The sequence below is a fragment of the Siphateles boraxobius genome, unplaced genomic scaffold, assembly GCF_051911475.1.
Source record: "Siphateles boraxobius isolate OS27281-9 unplaced genomic scaffold, OSU_SipBor_1 22, whole genome shotgun sequence".
Taxonomy (NCBI): domain Eukaryota; kingdom Metazoa; phylum Chordata; class Actinopteri; order Cypriniformes; family Leuciscidae; genus Siphateles; species Siphateles boraxobius.
Window position 1 is genome coordinate 28875139 of NW_027508833.1, and position 19432 is coordinate 28894570.

General features: G+C 36.0%; 1 protein-coding gene across 2 annotated transcripts; it reads left to right on the top strand.

Annotated features, from left to right (window-relative positions):
* The first annotated feature begins 421 nt into the window (after positions 1-421).
* pank1a (pantothenate kinase 1a) lies at positions 422-18611 on the top strand. 2 transcript variants are annotated; one of them, XM_077239481.1, is made up of 7 exons: positions 422-961; positions 5989-6341; positions 10281-10534; positions 12130-12306; positions 13140-13263; positions 13832-13957; positions 15265-18611. In XM_077239481.1, exons 1-7 carry the CDS (start codon positions 736-738, stop codon positions 15322-15324), a joined length of 1320 nt encoding a protein of 439 aa, XP_077095596.1. In that variant the 5' UTR covers positions 422-735; the 3' UTR covers positions 15325-18611. The 2 variants fall into 2 exon arrangements, with proteins under 2 accessions (XP_077095596.1, XP_077095597.1); XM_077239482.1 differs by lacking the exon at positions 422-961 and adding an exon at positions 2215-2373.
* Positions 18612-19432: the final 821 nt, after the last annotated feature.

A 19432-nucleotide genomic window follows, 5' to 3' on the forward strand; every position in this document is an offset into this window, starting at 1 on the left:
CAACCCTCCCTCTTCTGTCTTCACAATGTCCTTTCTTACTTCCACGATACTTGCAAGACACACGAGAACTCCCAAACTGAAACTCCCCTTTGACCTCATTCACCCCACACGCATTCATGCTGAGAGAAATCGCTTTCAACATAGATAGATAGATAGATAGATAGATAGATAGATAGATAGATAGATAGATAGATAGGCGTATCAATACAACAGAAGTGACGCAGGTACACTTTGATAATACCGCAGAAAAGGAGGTATTTAAAGATCATGTCAGTTGACTAGTGAGGAAAGAGCGCTTTGTACTTTGATCTTTTGCTTGCGATAATATTAGAAGATAGTTGTGTGTGCGTGCGTGCATGGCGCAATGCTCTTGCACCGAGCCGAAAACTGGCTCGAGCCATTCCTGGTGACGTCACGAGCCGGTTGTTTGACGGGGTATCTGCCGCAGCGCCAGGACTATGGAAATATGACCGACAATGACCTCGACCGCAGCGCGTGTTGGTGTGTTGCTCTTATCGTTTTGTATTCGACACTTGTAAACACGGGATTTTATTATTGCTGCAGTTGTTGTAATAGTCGTTTTTTAGATTAAATCCGTGCATTGGGTGTAGGTTATTATTAGCCACCCGCATTTTCTTATCTCGAGAGCGCGGTACATTCATCAGCGCGTATATCTGTGTGTGTTTTGAGGTTTACAAGAGTCGTACACTGTTGACATTTGCTGTGCATTGAAATATGGATAAGGCCAAATCAGCGATGGATCAGAAAGGTTCTGGTCCTTGCTACACAAACATGCACAACAAACCAATCCGGCGACAGCTGAGCAACGGGAGCTGTAGCCCGTACAGTCCGACGGACGATAATTACCACCATCTTCACCACGACCCTCAAACCAACGGCTCTCCTGCGAAAAGGTGTCGGCTGCGGAGGCGATTGGAGTCGGCGAAGAAAAACAGACCGCGTAAGTTTATAGTTACGGACACCTTCAGTGTTTTTTTTAGATAATATGTTACGTTACATGATTTCCTCAATGTCTGATAATTGATGCACTAAAGATACACAACGACTTCTTGGTAAGGACGTGTTCGAGTCAATGTTTAACACATTATTGCGAGAGCAATGGTATGGTAGCCTATTTGTCGCAATTTGAAATGTATCCTGTGTAATGGCACAATATATACTTTGCCCTATTTTTGAGCCAGTTAAGTTACTGGCATTTAGATTTACAGATGTCATCTTCAGTTAACCCTCACAATTTTACCTCAGGTAACGTTAGTTAACTCAGCTGAATAAGGGTCCAAAGTGGAAATGGAAATCTTAAGAAATATATCGATTCCTTTATGTAACGTTAGTAAGCTACGTTACATTTGAGTAACTGAATAAGACTGCAATTCTTATTTAATTCACTTCGATCAAACGTACGTTGCCAAATTGTAAGATATATACTACAAAGAAATGTAAGCCTACTACCGTTCATGTAGCCTATGTTACACTGACAGACTTTTAAGTAGCCTACATTAGTTGGGTCATTTGGAGTGGGGCAATGGGAATGTTATAATTTTTGGTTCATTAAATAAGTTAGATAAATCAGTAGTTAAGCGCTCTGACTGATTCAAAAGTGTTTTGTTTCAATAAAAAAAAAACGAATGAACCGAGTCACCGGTCTCGCTGTGGATGTAGTAGCATTGAAAAGTAGTGTAGGAATTGCCTATTGTCAACATGCTTTAATTGGTTTCTTTTCATTTTATGTTAACTTACTTGCAAAATAGTAATAATAAGTAATGCAAGATTCACTGTCAGATTATTTTAATACGTTCCGTTCAGCTAAAGGATGACGTTCGAGTTCTTTAACGCTTCTCGAACATGCATGAAAATCATTCGGTTGCGGTATTTATAAAAAAAAAACTGATTCTCAGCTCCCAACCTTTGAACAAACTGTCATTATTTCTGTGCTGTGTCTGACCTGTACACCGAAGAGTGTCTTTTGTTTTGATGAAACCTTTGAGACTGTTTTTCTCGCTCTCTGATTGGTCGGTGTGAAGTCAGGAGGTGTGTGGAAATCGCTCCTGATGTAAAGGCTCGACGCGCTTCGACCAATCAGCGCTTGACTTTTGTCTTCGCGTGGCCGCGTTAAAGGGACAGACAGAAACGCCCCCATCCTTCAGTATTAAGAATTTCTCTGTATTTATTCACTTTTGCTAAACGACAACAAGAAATCAACTTTGAGAGCGTAGTTATAATGCCATTACAAGCCAAACTGAACTTCTAATTTCTGTCTGTTTGTGGGCTTTCCTACTGGTTAGGCTTTTGTGTTTGCACTTGAATGTATTAGGGCTACCCGTAGGATGAAGTTAAAGTGTTCAAAGAAGCCAGGTAAGACATAAACTCATCCTTGTGTAATGTAAAATATCTTGCTTCCTTGGAATTGCTCTGACAGTTTTAGAAAAGTTATACTTGCAGCATATTCTTGTAATTGCACTAAATGGGTTAGATTTTTTTTCTTTGCTATTTACTGAAGTGCATAAATGTTGTACAAAAAAGTGAATTTATGGCAGGTTTAGTTTGTGTTGCCAAAGGTAACGGCATCAGAAGAGTGACTGCTTTTTACAATGCTTATGCAGTTCAGCGAGTCTAAGTCTTAGTTGTGTCAGACTGCATGTCAGGCCAGCTAGTCTACATTCCTCAGCTCCAGTCAACAGTAACACTATTGTTGTTGGAGTTGTTTTTTTTATTGTTCTTTTATTTATACTCAACCCATGTTAATGGTGTTAAAAAGTATTTTTACCAGATAAACAGTATTCTGAAGTATTTCACATGGTCCTCTTTCACATGGACACTCACTTGGCTCGCCTACCATGTGAGTCTGTCTCCTTCACTTGGTCACATTCTCTCTCTCTCTCTCTCTCTCTCTCTCTCTCTCTCTCTCTCTCTCTCTCTCTCTCTCGCCACTTTTCCGCCTTTTCCAGCTTCTCACATGGACACACTTGCCTGCCAATTTTCTCTCTCTCTCTCTTAGTCTCTCTCCCTTTCCATGCCTCTGCTGACTGGGGGATGTAAACAGACCTCTCACCCACATGAGTTGTTTGATGTCATTATGTCACACGACTGTCACACCCCGTTCACCTGCTGCTTCTGGCTCAGCTCACTCAGTTCACTAAGTTCAACGAAGAAGCAACATTGTTCATTCCTGGCTAGTAGGGCTGCACGATTAATTGAAATTAAACCGCACTCGATTTGACAAAGGCTGCGATATTTTATGCGCAGCTTGTCAGTGCAGCACGCCTGATCAGTAGTAAATGCTGCTCCATCTGAAAGCCAGAGGGCGCTCTCATGCAGAAACTCCAAATATGCTCCTCAGCAGACAACACACATTATTCCAGGAAATCTCTATGGGCATCATACTATCCTGTAGCTGAATAAACAGAAGATTGAAATGCTTTGATTGATTTATTAAATTTTGTCTTTTGTTGGACAAGAGATTCATAAATGCTTCTCATGTTTGGAAAGATGTTTGACGCGTATTGCTTTTTCAAATGCACGTTATAAGCGACTCAAACTCGCGGAGCAACATTTACTACGGGTCACAGGGCCGTACGTCACTGACAAGCTGCGCATAAAATATAATCACAGCCTTTGCGATTTCATAATCGCAATAATCCAAATCGGTTACGTGCGATTTAGCATGCATTTTCCTTTGTACAAATGTGTTTTTAAAACTATGAAAGCAAAGCATGTGGATATTTATTTAGTTAAAGGGACAATGTGTAGTTTTTAAGGTATTTTATTATCCAAAATCAATATTTTTATTCATAAATATGTCCTCAATGGTGTACAAATACCTCTGCCAATTATCTGACTTATCCTCGTAAACGAAGAATTTATTATCTTTATATACATGTGACGGGTAGGTCCACGGAGGCTTCCATGTAGTTCCGCCATCTTGAAAAACTATAATAGCAGAGAGGGTCAAAAAGTACTAGGCCAACGCGTTTCCACAACGCGTTTTCGTTCAGAGCCAGCGTCACGTAACTGAAAGCAGCAGAAGCGGAGGAGCAGAGCAGTGAGAGGCGCTTGTCACTGCCCCGGCAAGTTTAAAAGGCTGCGTTGCACTGTTATTTTAAATAGCGGACCATACATATGCCGAGCCACAGGAGAAGAAATCCTTGTCGCCAAAAAAGTCCAAAATTTAATGTAAAAGGAAACATGACTGGAGATTACAAAAAACAAGAGTCAATGTCGGGATTGCTTTTTGGTACATAACCGCTACCGTAGATGCAACAAGCATTTGAAAAAGCGAGGCGCTGGAGAGCACAATTCGTTTGAATGCAAAATACAATTTCACCACGAGATGGGAGAAATTCCTACACAATGTCCCTTTAAGCTCTCGTCCACTTGATTTGCATGCTTTGAAATAAGAGTGACGTCCAAAATAAACCTCCCAGCATACACCCACCCACATCTATATTAGGGGGGAAAGGAAGCGTGAGGGTCATTTGAGATGGTGTTGTAGCAGAGAGCATTCTGGTCAAAGACAGGTCATCTGTGCAACACCAGCTGACAATGTGGCAGGTCAGTCATAAATCTGACAGAACAAATCAGATCTGAGGAGCACAGATTGGTCCGCATGTACCAGGTTGTTCAGGTTCAGATCTGTGTGTCCCTGACCTGCCCACATTTTCCTGACTTCTCTGGGTTCAGCCCAGTGAACATCTGATGTAAGAGTCATATCAGTAATAATGTACTTATTATCTGAAAAGATAAGACTTTGCTCTGCTTGTTAGACACTAATTGGTAATTCAGATCGAGATTTCTGTCTGCTGATCTTTTAAATTTATTTCGAAATGATGGAAACAGATGTGGGAAGCCGTGAACGTTTGTACTGGTTCTGCTTGTAAGCAGTGTTGCTCATCACTGCCTCTCTTTAGTTGGCCAGTAAGTTATGTTTGAATTACAGTAGTTTACTTGCATCAAAGTTTGCTGCTTTTTTTTTTAAAGGCGTATCTCATGTTCACTAAGGCACATATATTTGATCACAAAATACATTAAAGCAGTAATATTGTGAAATATTTTTAATGTATATTTATCATTTATATAATTTAAAAAATGTTATTTATTCCTGATGGCAAAGTTAAATTTGCAACATCGTTACTAGTCTTCAGTATCACATGATCATTTAGAAATCATTCTAATAGAGTGCCGAAGTTATGACGTCACTTTGTAGGCCAAAACGCGGAAGTGAGTTAGCATTTTAGCACTTCCGGTTCCCTCGCCCCTAAAGTGTATGGGTTTTTTGAATGGGTTTTTGCTAAATCGTCTGAAATAAGGTATGTGGTTAACAAAGCCTCTAAATATTTTCACGTTTTGATCTATGACATAAAACACACCAGTTATGACCTGCTTGTGGTTTTTTATACTTTATTGTGTCTGCTTGAGGTTTTTTTAAACTTTATATACGCTTCAAAATGTATACATTTTGGATTAACTTGTAAAGATTATCTTGATAGACAAAACGTGTAAGGGTCACAACTCTTTGTTGAACACAGATCTTATTTTTTGCGATTTTCCAATAGCCTATGGGGAAAATCCATAGCTTTTCGATCGAGGGAACCTATGCGCCGCTAACTTCCGAGTTGTCCTACAAAGTGACGTCATAACTTCGGCACTCTATATGCTGATTTGTTGTGTTTGAGCAGTTGAATTGAAAGTTCAAAACAAAACAGCATTTATTTGAAAGAAATCTTTTGTAACATTATTAATGTATTTACGGTCACTTTTTCCAATCTAATGCATTCTTGATGAATAAAACTATTCATTTCTCTAAAAAAATATGGTAAAATTGTTCTTAAAATGGTTTAACTGATCATGTTGTGGAGTTGTTGTTGTTGTTTTTTTTGTAGTTTTTAGTTACCAATCCAGTTTGTCCACTTTCTTGATCTTTGGAACAAAATTTACACAATGACATTAATCCGTCTCATTGTCCCTTTCTAGCCTTTCCATGGTTTGGGATGGATATTGGTGGTACTTTAGTAAAGCTTGTTTACTTCGAGCCAAAAGACATCACCGCAGAGGAGGAGCAGGAGGAGGTGGAGAATCTGAAGAGCATACGCAGGTACCTCACCTCCAACACAGCCTACGGCAAAACCGGCGTCCGTGATGTGCACCTGGAGCTGCGCAACCTGACCATCTGCGGTCGCACAGGGAACCTGCACTTCATCCGCTTCCCCACCGCCGCCATGCATAGATTCATCCAGATGGGCAGAGATAAGCACTTCTCCAGCCTGCATACCACACTGTGCGCCACCGGAGGCGGGGCGTACAAGTTTGAGAATGACTTCAGAACGGTAAAGAGATGGCCGCAGTTGGGCTTTCAAACGGTTTTGACAATAAAATCAAATGTTTGATATACAGCTGTGTGGGGCCAATGAATTTTCACAGTCGGGTTACTGCGTCATGCCAAAGAAAATAGAAACCAAGCAATCAGCAAAATACTGACTTTTTTTACCCCATCAGACACAACATTTTGTTTAGATTTAATATTTTAAATATATTTAAATGTATATTTAAAACAAGACATAATAATTCAACAATGGGGTAAGAAATAGATTTCAAAATAGAAATCTTTTCTAAGAATAGATTAGAAAGTGATTTACAATAGCTTTTTATGAATTTAACGCATCCTTGCTGAATAAAATATGAATTTCTTTAAAAAAAGAAAAAATATTGACCGGTAGTGTATTTTGGTACTAAAGATTTCAATAAAGGCGTTTAAATAAATGCTGTTCTTTTTAAAAATGTTTCTTTTTATTCATCAAAAATCTGGAGCAATGGATGCTGAAAATTCAGCTTTACCATTACAGGAATCTTAAAGTATATAAAAATGGAAAACAGTTATTTTAACCTCCTGAGACCCGAGAGTTTGCCTGGCGTGCATTTTATAATTTTTCTTGCTATTTGGTAAAAGTAGGACCTAATAAGTATAATAACTAAAATTTGTTTTTGCACAGGAAGTAGTTTTTGCATAAAATGATGTCCTCATGCAAGGACAGTGGGTCTATCTTAACTTTATCCTCCGGAGACCTAAGTTTTGGTTTGGCGTACATTTTAGATTTATTCTAGCTTTTTGGGGTTTATGGCAAGCCGTTTTAACTTTTATTCATTTTCAGGATAGGAATTCTTGATATCAACAATTCAATTTTCACTAGTTAAAATAATAGTTATTGATATCAGGAATTAGATTTCTACTAGTAACAATGGCAATTTTTGGTATCAGAAATTACATTTCCACTAGTATCAATGCTAATTCTTGATATCCACAATTAAATTTTCACTAGTTAAAATTATAATTCTTGATATCAGTAACTGAATTACAACTAGTAAAAACTATAATTCTTGATATCTGTAATTGTATTTTCACTTGTGAAAAGTCTCCATAGGCTGCCATTCAAAATCAATTGTTGATATCAAGAATGGATTTTTTACTAGTTGAAATTCCAATTTCACATATCAGAAATACAATTCTTATAGTAAAAACCTTTATTTTTGATATCAATAATTCAATTGTCACTAGTTGAAATGTCTATTCTTGATATCAATAATTGAATTGCTACTAGTAACAATGTTCATTTATGATCTCAATAATTCCATTTTCACTAGTGACAATGTTAATTTCTGATATCATGAATGTAATTGTTACTATGGCAAGCCGTTTTAACTTTTATTCATTTCCAGGATATGAATTCTTGATATCAACAATTCAATTTTTGATATCAACAATTACATTTTTGATATCAACAATTACATTTTTGATATCAACAATTTAATTATTGATATCAACAATTTAATTCTTGATATCAACAATTAGATTCTTGATATCAACAATTAGATTCTTGATATCAACAATTGAATTCTTGATATCTGTAATTGTATTTTCACTAGTGAAATGTCACCATAGGCTGCCATTCAAAATTAATTGTTGATATCAACAATTAGATTCTTGATATCAACAATTGATTTCTTACTAGTAGAAATATAATTTTTCATATCAAAAATTACATTTTTACTAGTAAGAATGTGAATTCCTGATATCAATAATTCAATTGTCACTAGTTGAAATGTCTATTCTTGATATCAACAATTTAATTGCTACTAGTAAAAACTTTCAATTTTGATATCTGAAAATGTATTTCTGATATCAATATTATTTCAGATATCTAAAATGGCTCTCTTACTAGTAACAATCACATTCATGATATCAGAAATTAACATAGTCACTAGTGAAAATGGAATTATTGATATCAAAAATGAACATTGTTACTAGTAGCAATTCAATTGTTGATATCAAGAATAGACATTTCAACTAGTGACAATTGAATTCTTGATATCAAAAATAAAGGTGTTTACTAGTAAGAATTGTATTTCTGATATGTGAAATTGGAATTGCAACTAGTAAGAAATCAATTATTGATATCAACAATTGATTTTGAATGGCAGCCTATGGTGACATTTCACTAGTGAAAATACAATTACAGATATCAAGAATTATAGTTTTTACTAGTTGAAATACAATTCTTGATATCTAGAATGAGCATTTTAATTAGTAAAAATGTGATTGTTGATATCAAGAATTAGCATTGTTACTAGTGGAAATGTAATTTCTGATATCAAAAATTGCCATTGTTACTAGTATAAATCTAATTCCTGATATCAATTACTATAATTTTAACTAGTTAAAATTGAATTGTTGATATCAAGAATTCATATCCTGGAAATGAATAAAAGTTAAAACGGCTTGCCATATTGTTACTAGTAAGAAAGCCATTTTAGATATCTGAAATTATATTGATATCAGAAATACATTTTCAGATATCAAAAATTAACATTTTTACTAGTAGCATTTAATTGTTGATATCAAGAATAGACATTTCAACTAGTGACAATTGAATTATTGAAATCAGGAATTCGCATTTTTACTAGTAACTATGTAATTATTGATATATAAAATTATATTTCTACTAGTAAGAAATCAATTCTTGATATCAACAATTCAATTGTTGATATCAATAATTCTATTGTTGATATCAAGAATTCTATTGTTGATTTCAATAATTAAATTGCTGATATCAAAAATGTAATTGTTGATATCAACAATTGAATTGTTGATATCAACAATTCATATCCTGTGTGTGTGTGTGTGATCGCGATCGAGCAAGAGAGAGTGTGTGCGCGATCGCGATCGAGCAAGAGAGAGTGTGTGTGTGCCCGCGCGATCGCGAGTGAGTGAGCGAGAGAGAGAGAGAGAGAGTGTGTGTGTGTGTGTGTGTGTGTGTGTGTGTGTGTGTGTGTGTGTGTGTGTGTGTGTGTGTGTGTGTGTGTGTGCGTGCGAGTGAGTGAGCAAAGTGAGTGTGTTTGTGTGTGTCGCGAGCGACGACCAAGAGAGAGAGAGTGTGTGTGTGTGTGTGTGTGTGTGTGTGTGTGTGTGCGCGCTCGAGTGAGTGAGCCAGTGTGCGTCACGAAGCTCAATGCAACTACAATTTTTTTTTTGCTAACATCTTATACAATTTCAACAAAGCTAAATCCCATTGTCCTCATATGTGGACATCAACTTTAGCAGCATAGTAAATCTTTATTGTTACAAAAGTTTGTCAAATGTGCATGCCATTTTAATCATACAACTCTTCTATGCATAATTTAACAAGAATCAACAATGAAATGTTTTTAGATTTTTTATCTTGTGGACGTTTGGTCTGGAGTGGCTGCGTGACATGTGACGTGTGTTCTCCGCCATCTTTAAATTATTTATGTTACATTTTTTTCTCTTCTGACCCCACCAGATGGCAGCGTAAGTGTCCTCGTTTGTGAAAAACATGTTTCAGTAACACAGAATTAAGTATTATGCTGCACACAACCAAAAATGTGATGTCCTCATATGAGGTCGCAGGGTCTCAGGAGGTAAAATTGTTATATTTCACAATATTACTGTTTTTTTTCTTCTGTATTTTGGATCGAATAAATGCAGACTAGAAATATAAATAGAAATATTATTACAATTTGAAATCTTTTATAACTAGTTTTTAATGTCACTTTAGGGCGTGCTACTTTTAAGCTGACCTATAAACACATTAAGCATCTTATTTTGGTCCAAACTGCTCAATGAAAATTACTGAAGCCTGATGTTTTTTAATTAATAAACAATGTAGCATCAATAATTACATTTAAGGGATAAGTCTATTGCATGCAGAGCAGTGAGTAGCCATAAATTATTATTATTATTTTTTTTGTAGATGGCAGACCTAGAGCTGCTGAAGTTGGATGAGCTGGACTGTCTGATCCAGGGGCTGCTGTACATAGACTCGGTCGGTTTTAACGGTCATCCTGAATGCTATTACTTTGAGAACCCCTCCGACACACAGAACTGCATCAAGAGACCCTGTTGTCTTGACAACCTTTTTCCCATGTTGCTGGTCAACATTGGCTCGGGCGTCAGTATTCTGGCAGTGTACTCCAAGGACAACTACAAACGTGTGACAGGCACCAGGTCAGCACAGCTGAGCAACGTGCACCATGTAGAAGAAACCCCTTCAAATGTGTAACACTCTAAACAACTATATGATAAAACTAGTATTTTGTGTTTTTTTCCATTTGTTTCCAAAAGAAATTCACACGGGATGTTTTACATAGAGTAATTGTTGATAATGGCTGAAAAAGCTTGCAGTACTAACTAACAAGCTAACAATAATATTTTTAAAAACACTACATTACTGGTTTTAATTTATTAGATATTCTCTGAAAAACGCTCTTTGCTTATTCAGTCTTTTATGTGAGCACTTTTGCTGAGATACATCCATGCCATGGAGCTTTTTTCTCTAGCTTGAAATAAGAGTTTACCATTGGCTATTTTCTAAAGACGTGAACCTGATTGTTTCCTCATCTCTCATGGACACAGAATCAAAGCCTGTTAGAAGCATAAGAGCACCTGCTGTGTTAATTTTTCTCTTTGAAACATGAGACATGAGTCATCTTCAGAAGATAACAAATCTGTGATTGACAACAGAGTAGGTAGTCAAGTTCATTTTAAACCCGGTTGTACCAGAATGGAACAGCCTTTCAGCAGTGACTGACAGGAGGTAGGAGATTTGTCAGCAGAAGTAAAAGCTCTTGTGCAAATCTGTCACACTTGCAGGAGGATCAGGAGCTATTACTTACTCCTCAACATTTTACAAATCCTTGTGTATTTCCCTGTCACTTTTACTCAAAATTCCGTTTAGTAATTCTGAACATTTTGCACATTCATTTACACTACAGGTCAAATGTTTGGAATTAAGATTTTTTTTTTTATGATTTTGAAAAAGTTTCTTATGCTCACCAAGGCTGCATTTATTTGATCAACAAAACAGCAATATTACGAAATTGTATTACAATTTAAAAGAACTGTTTCTACATATTTAATATTTTAAAATGCAAATTATTCCTATGATGGCAAAGCTGAATTTTGAGTCACATGATCCTTCAGAATCATTAATTGAAATAGAAATCTTATGTAAAGTTTTTAAACATCACTTTTGATCAATGTAATGCATCCTTCCTGCATACAAATATTCATTTATTTAAAAAAAAAATCTTATCCCAAACCTTTGAATGAAAGTATATCACAGTTTCCACAAATTAAGCAACACGACTGTTTTCAACATTGATAATTTCTGAAGACTCTGAAGATTGGAATAATGATGCTATAAATTCAGCTTTGCCATCATAGGAATAAATCATTTTAAAATGAATTAAAATAGATTTTTTTTATATTTTACAACATTACTGTTTTACTGTGTTTTTAATCAAATGCAGCCATGGTGAACATGCAAGACTTTTTTCAAAAACATAGAATAAAAAATAATTACCGGTATTCCAAACTTTTAACATTTATAATATAATATGCAAACTAGTCCTTGCTTGGTGTTGCAATGACCACATACTTTAATCTGAAATGTTTGAGACCTTGGCCATAGGCACATAGTTTAAATTGAGTTTAAAGGTCAAAAATGTCTGCTTGTGTGAAAGCACATGTGTGCTCTTCAGATGTAGCCGTAACCATGTTTTGACCCTCAATGTTCCTTTCTCACTCTTTTTCTCCTGTAGTCTTGGAGGTGGGACGTTTTTGGGGTTGTGTTGCCTGTTGACGGGTTGCGAGACATTTGAAGAGGCCCTTGAAATGGCCAGCAAAGGGGACAGCACCAACGTGGACAAACTGGTGAAGGACATCTATGGAGGGGACTACCAGCGCTTCGGCCTACAAGGGTCTGCGGTGGCTTCGAGGTACAGAAGACGTCTGTGTTTGTGTGTGTGGCATCAGGTGACAAAGGTCCACAAGTGAAATGTGATGCTATGGGGTCTTGCATGTAGGCTTGCCTGTTTCATGTGACACAAATGTACAGTGTGAGGCCCCATTCCTTGGTTATTTTAATATACATTACTTTTCAAAAATGTGCCATCAGTGAAATTATTATTTTAAAAAAATAATTGAATGCTTTTATTTAGCAAGGATGCATTACATTGCTCAAAAGTAACAGTAAAGACATTTATAATATTACAAAAGATTTCAAATAAATGCTGTTCTTTTTAACTTTCTAAACTCAAAGAGTTCTGATGAAAAAAAATTGGTGTTAAGTTTTCCACAAAAATGTTAAGCAATGATGTCTGAAGGATAATGTGACACTGAAGACTGGAGTAATAACTGCTGAATATTCAGCTTCGCCACCACAGGAATAAATTACATTTTAAAATATATTCAAATAGAAAACAGTTATTTTAAATTTTAATAATATTTCACAGTAAGACTGTTTTTACAGTATTTTTAATTAAATAAATACCTTGGATAACATAAGAGACTTTAAGAAAGAGACATAAAAAAATCTAACTGTACTATTTTGAACTGTAATGTATATATATAAAATAAAATTCTTTGTGTGTATGCATGTAAATTATATTATTTTTAATTATATTTAATAATATATTATTTAAATTATATATATTATATATAATTGTCTATTACTTCAGCAATAAACTCCAAAATCTACACAGACTTGGTTGCAGTGGTTTCTGTGACTGTCTGTTAGGTACATAAATATGTGCTTGTGTTTTTGTTATAGTTTTGGTCACATGATGAGCAAAGAGAAGAGAGACAGTATTTCTAAAGAGGATTTGGCCAGAGCAACACTCGTCACCATAACCAACAACATTGGCTCCATCGCACGCATGTGTGCAGTCAACGAGGTGTGTGTGTGTGTGTGTGTGTGTGTGTGTGTGTGTGTGTGTCTGCCTGCGTAAGCTGTGAGCTTCTGTCTGGCCACTCTGGGCTTCTCTACAGTGTTGCCTTGTAGCCTGGTGATCAAGCAGCATTGTACAGGGCTTTCAGGGTGTACAGAACATCATCAGAGCAGTAACTCTCAACAATACCTGGAGAATACAGGACTTTTATCACATTAGCTAGTATCTATGACAAGTTGATGATGGCAAAAACTTTGAATTTGTCAAAAACACAGATTTAAGCACCTACTATAAAAAGTCCATAAAAGGAATTGCTTGTGTCAGGACTCCCTCTGCTGGTGAAGAAGAAATACTGCCGGAATCAACTTGCTGGCAATTCAGTCAGTGCCAGTTATGAACCGACCTGTGCAGAAAGAATGTAGTATTTGGTACTCAGTTTAACTAATTTTACCATGGTTAAATCTGTTTCACGAAATTCTGTCGATTTTCTTCCTAAATGAGTGGGAAAAATTTGAAAAACATCCACAGATTCTATGGTCATAACTAAGTGATGTGATTGTGTTTTGTCCTGTAGAAAATCGAGCGGGTTGTTTTTGTGGGGAACTTTCTGCGTATAAACACAGTGTCAACAAAGCTTCTTGCCTATGCTATGGACTTCTGGTCTAAGGGACAGCTGAGGGCCCTTTTCCTGGAACATGAGGTAATTTTGTCTTCATTAAGTTTTAATCAATTGTTTTTATTCTATTGATTATATTTTCTCAAATTTGGGAAATGCATCAAGTTCAAAAACACTGCAAAATACAAAAAGCTGCATGTTCAAATGTTTGGGGTCAGTAAGATTATTGTAATGTTTTTGAAAGAAATCTCTTATGCTCACAAAGCCTGCATTTATTTGATCAGAAATACAGTGAAACCATAATACTGTTTGTAGGCGTTTGCCATAGACACACGAAATAGCATAATTAAGTGGCTACTAAAGCCAGCACTGGCATTTGTTTACGTCCTTGATAAAATTAAACATTACGTCTGAAATTATACATGCAAATACATTTAAAATTATTAAATCTTACTTACAGGTTGTGGCCCAACACATGCTGCCTCTGGTTTTAAAGTTGGAACTGCTTCATGCTTTAGTAACAGTTTGTTGTTGAATCCGGTGTTGAATTTGTGGAGATTCTGGAAGCTGTCTTCCGTTAAATGCGCAGCACAGAGAGCTAAATTACGATTGTAATTTTCAGGAACATAATCAAACATAAATTGTAGCCATTGTTGACGAACTACAGCATCCGTAGGAAGCCCGAACACAGAAGACCTGACAGCTGGGTGAAAATAACACACTTTCGACGGCATGGCTACTGCTCTCCACTATAACACTTCCTCTTCGACAAAGCAGCAGAAATATGGCCATGACCCCTTTTTTGCATATTCCGGAGGGAGGGTTGATAATGGGTTAGTTACGTATAAAACCCGGGAGTATCTCGTTGTAGTCCCATTCGAGTTGTTTTTAAAAGACGATATCTCTGCTTACGTTGAACTTTTAATGCAGCAAATTTGCAGATACTGTTTATGCACCAACAGCAACATTACACACTATTTAAAATTAAAAAAGTGAAATCGCAATCAACTACCCCTTTAATAAATTTTAAAATGTAACTTGTTCTTTTGCTGGCAACTTTTATAGCAGCCATTACTCTAAAGTGTTGATTTGGTGCTCAAGAAACAATTCAAACAGTTTCGTAATTTTGTGTGGAAACTGTTCATTTTGTTTCTTTGGATTCTTTGATGGATAGAAAAGCCAAAATAACAACATTTATTTCAAATAAAAATCTTTTGTAAGAAGTCTTTACTGTCACTTTAATACAAATGAATACATTTTCCAACGGTAATGTATAATAGCGAAGGTCTCTCAGAATCACATATTTTACATGGTAAATGAAATTTACATGGTTCAATGAAATTAATTCCATATATTGTTTGTTTATATGTACACTCATATGTGCGTTTCAGGGATACTTTGGAGCCGTTGGTGCTTTTCTAGAACTGCTGAAGTCTTCTGAAGACGCATAAAGGAAAGGAAAGGAAAGGAATCCTTAACTCTGATTATCCAGATGCTGCTTTAAAGGATTAGTTCACTTTTTAAAAAACTTTTGCTGATAGTTTACTCACCCCCATGTCATCCAAGATGTCCATGTCTTTCTTTCTTTAGTCGAAAAGAAATTAAGGGTTTTGATGAAAACATTCTAGGATTTTTCTCCATATAATGGACTTCACTGGGTACCAAACGGTCCAAGCTCCAAATGACAGTTTCATGCAGCTTCAAATGGCTTTAAACGACACCAGACGATGCATACGGGTCTTATCTTGTGAAACGATCGGTCAAGTTTAAGTTTTATAAGCACAAATGTTCGCCTTGCTCTGTTCTGTGATGCAGGGTCGTGACTCTCCTGTTCGAACTCGTTCATCAAAATGAACAAATCTTTTTTCGAGTCATTTCGTTCATTTTGTTCGTTGAATGAATGAAATGACTCGAAAAAAGATTTGTTCATTTTGATGAACGAGTTCGAACAGGAGAGTCACGAACGTGCATCACAGAACAGAGCAAGGCGAGCATTTGTGCTTATAAAACTTTTTTATTTATCTTTAAAATGACCGATCGTTTCACAAGATAAGACCTGTATGCATCGTCTGGTGTCGTTTAAAGCCATTTGAAGCTGTACTGAAACTGTCATTTGGACCTTGGACCGTTTGGTACCCAGTGAAGTCCATTATATGGAGAAAAATCCTAGAATGTTTTCATCAAAAACCTTAATTTCTTTTCGACTGAAGAAAGAAAGACATGGACATCTTGGATGACATGGGGGTGAGTAAATTATCAGAAAAAGTTTTTTAAAAAGTGAACTAATCCTTTAAGACTTCAACAAAGAAGCTCCAACTGGAATACTGGGAACACTGGAAAATTTGAAAGAAGCCATTATAGTAATTAACCTGTAAATAACCCTTAAAATAAGATTTTAAAGACTATTTTTATGAGTAACTTAGTCTCCCTCAGACTGACGACTAATGGAATCTAATTGTTAATTTTTTTTCCTTTTGTTGTTCTCCTTTTGTACTGTTTGTAAATATCATTGAGTAGTGAACAGGGAGAGTTTACTGATGTCCAAATGCTGTTTAAAGTTTTGATGTTCTTGACCAGCCACCAGCAGACCCAAATGATGTTTAACACACTGTTTTAATTCAGATTCAAGCATCAGGTGCTGTGTCAGGAATCTGTCCCGGCTGTTTGGGATACAGATCCTCTAAGTAAAGAAAAAACGTTGACACTGTTCTCTGTACAGCTTAGGTTGCATCTCCTTTCGCTCTTCCTCTTTGCTACAAGTAACAGTTTTCCATGCGTTTACGCATAACAGTCATTTTAAACAGTTCAGTTTAGAATCAGTTCTCTGTTCACTTTTTAAATATATATATATATTAGCTCTGATTCACATGAAGCCTTTCATTTTAAAAGGATTCACAGAAAGCTCAAGGTGTCTCACTTTTTGTTCTGTGGGACCAAGTGGCCAATTTGACACTTCAGATAATAAGTTCCCCTAACATCCCACATTTTTTGTCCTCTTTGCCCAGCTTTGCCTCTTCTTTTTCCATCCTGCCTTTTACTATTATTTTTCGTATCCAAACCAAAACTACTTCATTCATCTTTGTCAGATTTAACACAGTCATATGCATATACTTCCCCTTTGGTTGCCTTCCTAGCATGATTTGAATTGAAAAATAGTACTAACAGTATTCAAAGTAGCAGAGAGATGACAAAACCGAAGGATTAAGTCAGACTGACAGCAATTACCCACAACCCAACCCCCCTTTCTTCTCCATTGAAATATCAAACATGTTTAGACCGTTCAAAGACCCGCCCATTGTGTTACCATTGTTGTGCCAAACTGAAAAGGGGAGGAGTCAAACAAGACAGCCTGCTAATATAAGCATTCCTGTTTTACCAGGCCATGCATTTCATTACTTCTCCCAAAAGTCACCTAGCATTATAATGTTAAGATGAAATTCAATATGTGATCAAAAATAAAAAAGCTACTCCCTTACTAGTTACATTCTGTTCTTCACTCCTCCTTGATGTCTCTCATGCCTTCTATGTGATCGTTCTCTTCTTTTAACTTGTGGCTTTTCTTTTTACTGATTTACTGAAGAAAAATCAGAATTAGATTTTTAGGACCTCATGTCAACTGCAAAATTTTCTTTTTCAGAAAATACCTATCTAGGTGTGGGGGGGGGGGGTCACCTTTTATGTGAGATTTTTTTGGGTTATAATTGCCTAGTTAAAAATGTTGTATTGCTTTATAATATTTAATTATTGCTTTGGTTGGCCTAGTATATTTGGCATTAAATTATTTTCATTCTTGATTTGGATGCTCTGTTTGCTTGTTTGTTTGTTTATCAGACACTGTTTGACAGCAAAGTATGCTATGGATGATTAACATTCATAAAGATTGTACATTTATGGTATTGTTAACAAATTGTCCTTGCCACACAATCCTAGTAAGATACAAGTGTGAACATGCTTCAAAGTGTTCAAGCCTATGTAATTGGACTGTATATTTCTAAGATATACCTAAACCAAAACTATCATCTATAGTGTATTAGATCAAAAATACAGCTTTGTTTTGCAAACACAATTAAGGCCCTCAGAGATTGGTATATGGTTTGAAGTAACTTATACCAGTAAGCAGCAAAACTAGCTGCCAGTTACAACAGTTTTATATATTGAAGAAGCAACACCCCAGACTGTATGTGTATGAATCTGTATCGCAGAAGGTAGTTGAGAGGTCAGCTTAATGTTCTTTTCCTCTGAAAGGTGACCTTCACTCCTCTTGCTATGCCGTAGAGTAAGTTACTCTGAAAGTTGTTTTGCTGAAAGCAGTTTGGTTGATGGAGTCATGTGTCTGAGAAACTAGCTGTTCATGTCCTGTTTGCCACTGTTGGCAGTAATGCTGTTGTGCAGAGTGAAAAGGGTATTCGTAACATTGTTCTTTTCTTTTCAAGATTGTTCTGTGTCTGTGTTTTCTTTTGATACCTATTGACAATTTTAAACGCATGATCTTTTGCGTTGCTTGTTTGATGCTTTTCTAATGGATACTTTGTGCTGTTGGATCAGATTGTACAAATATGTAAATATTCTTATCATTGTTTTCACCTCTCAAAGTGTCTTTAAAGCCTTTGTTGAAATGTGTGGCTTTATTAAGAAGATATGAGAGACTTGATATCTGTGTGATTGATGCTACTATGCATAGACTCAAGAAAGGAAATTTCTAAAAAAATAATAAAAGTTTGAAAACAAACAAAAAAAATGCATTTTGTGGATTTTATTCAGTATGAATTACTTAATGACTCTTAAAGGGATAGTTCACCCAAAAATGAAAATTCTATCATCATTTATTCAACCTCAAGTTATATACACCCTCATGTATAAATGTCTTGGTTCTGCTGTACACAAAAAAGAATGTTGGAAACTAAACAGATCCTGGGCCCCATTGACTAACATAGTAGGGAGAATATACTATGGTAGTCAAATGGGCCTGAGATCTGCTTGGTTACAAATATTCTTCCAAATATGTTCCTTTGTGTACAGCAGAACAAAGACATTTATACAGATTTGTAACAATTTGAGTGTGAGTAAACAACGACAGAATTGTTATTTTTAGGTGAACTAACCCACCTAGAAATGGTTACTTTTGTGCTCTTTTCAATTATTCAGTCACCCATTTTAAATGCTTACACTTGTGAAAGTCATCTTTCAGTGAAAATTTTAATCTCTCCGCCTTTGAGATCTTATAAATTTTTAGTTACTTAGTAAAGTAGGCCTACACTAAACTGAACCCGAGGGAAGGAACGAGGACAAAAAGAACAATTAAACTATTCACTACCCCGTCTCAAACTTCCCAGATAAATGTTTTTCAAAAGCAAATGAGTGATCACCTTTACCCCCTAGGGTAATATGCATGGGCAAATCGCTGTTCTCCTGTTATCTCCTGTCTGATCCTCTCAGTTAAGCTTGGGATTGAACCCCAGGAACTCAAAACAAATGGTGAGGGGACTTAGAAAAACACTTTTTTTTCTTTTCTTTCTTTCTTTCTTTCTTTTTTTTACATATGTTTCTGGGTCATTCTAT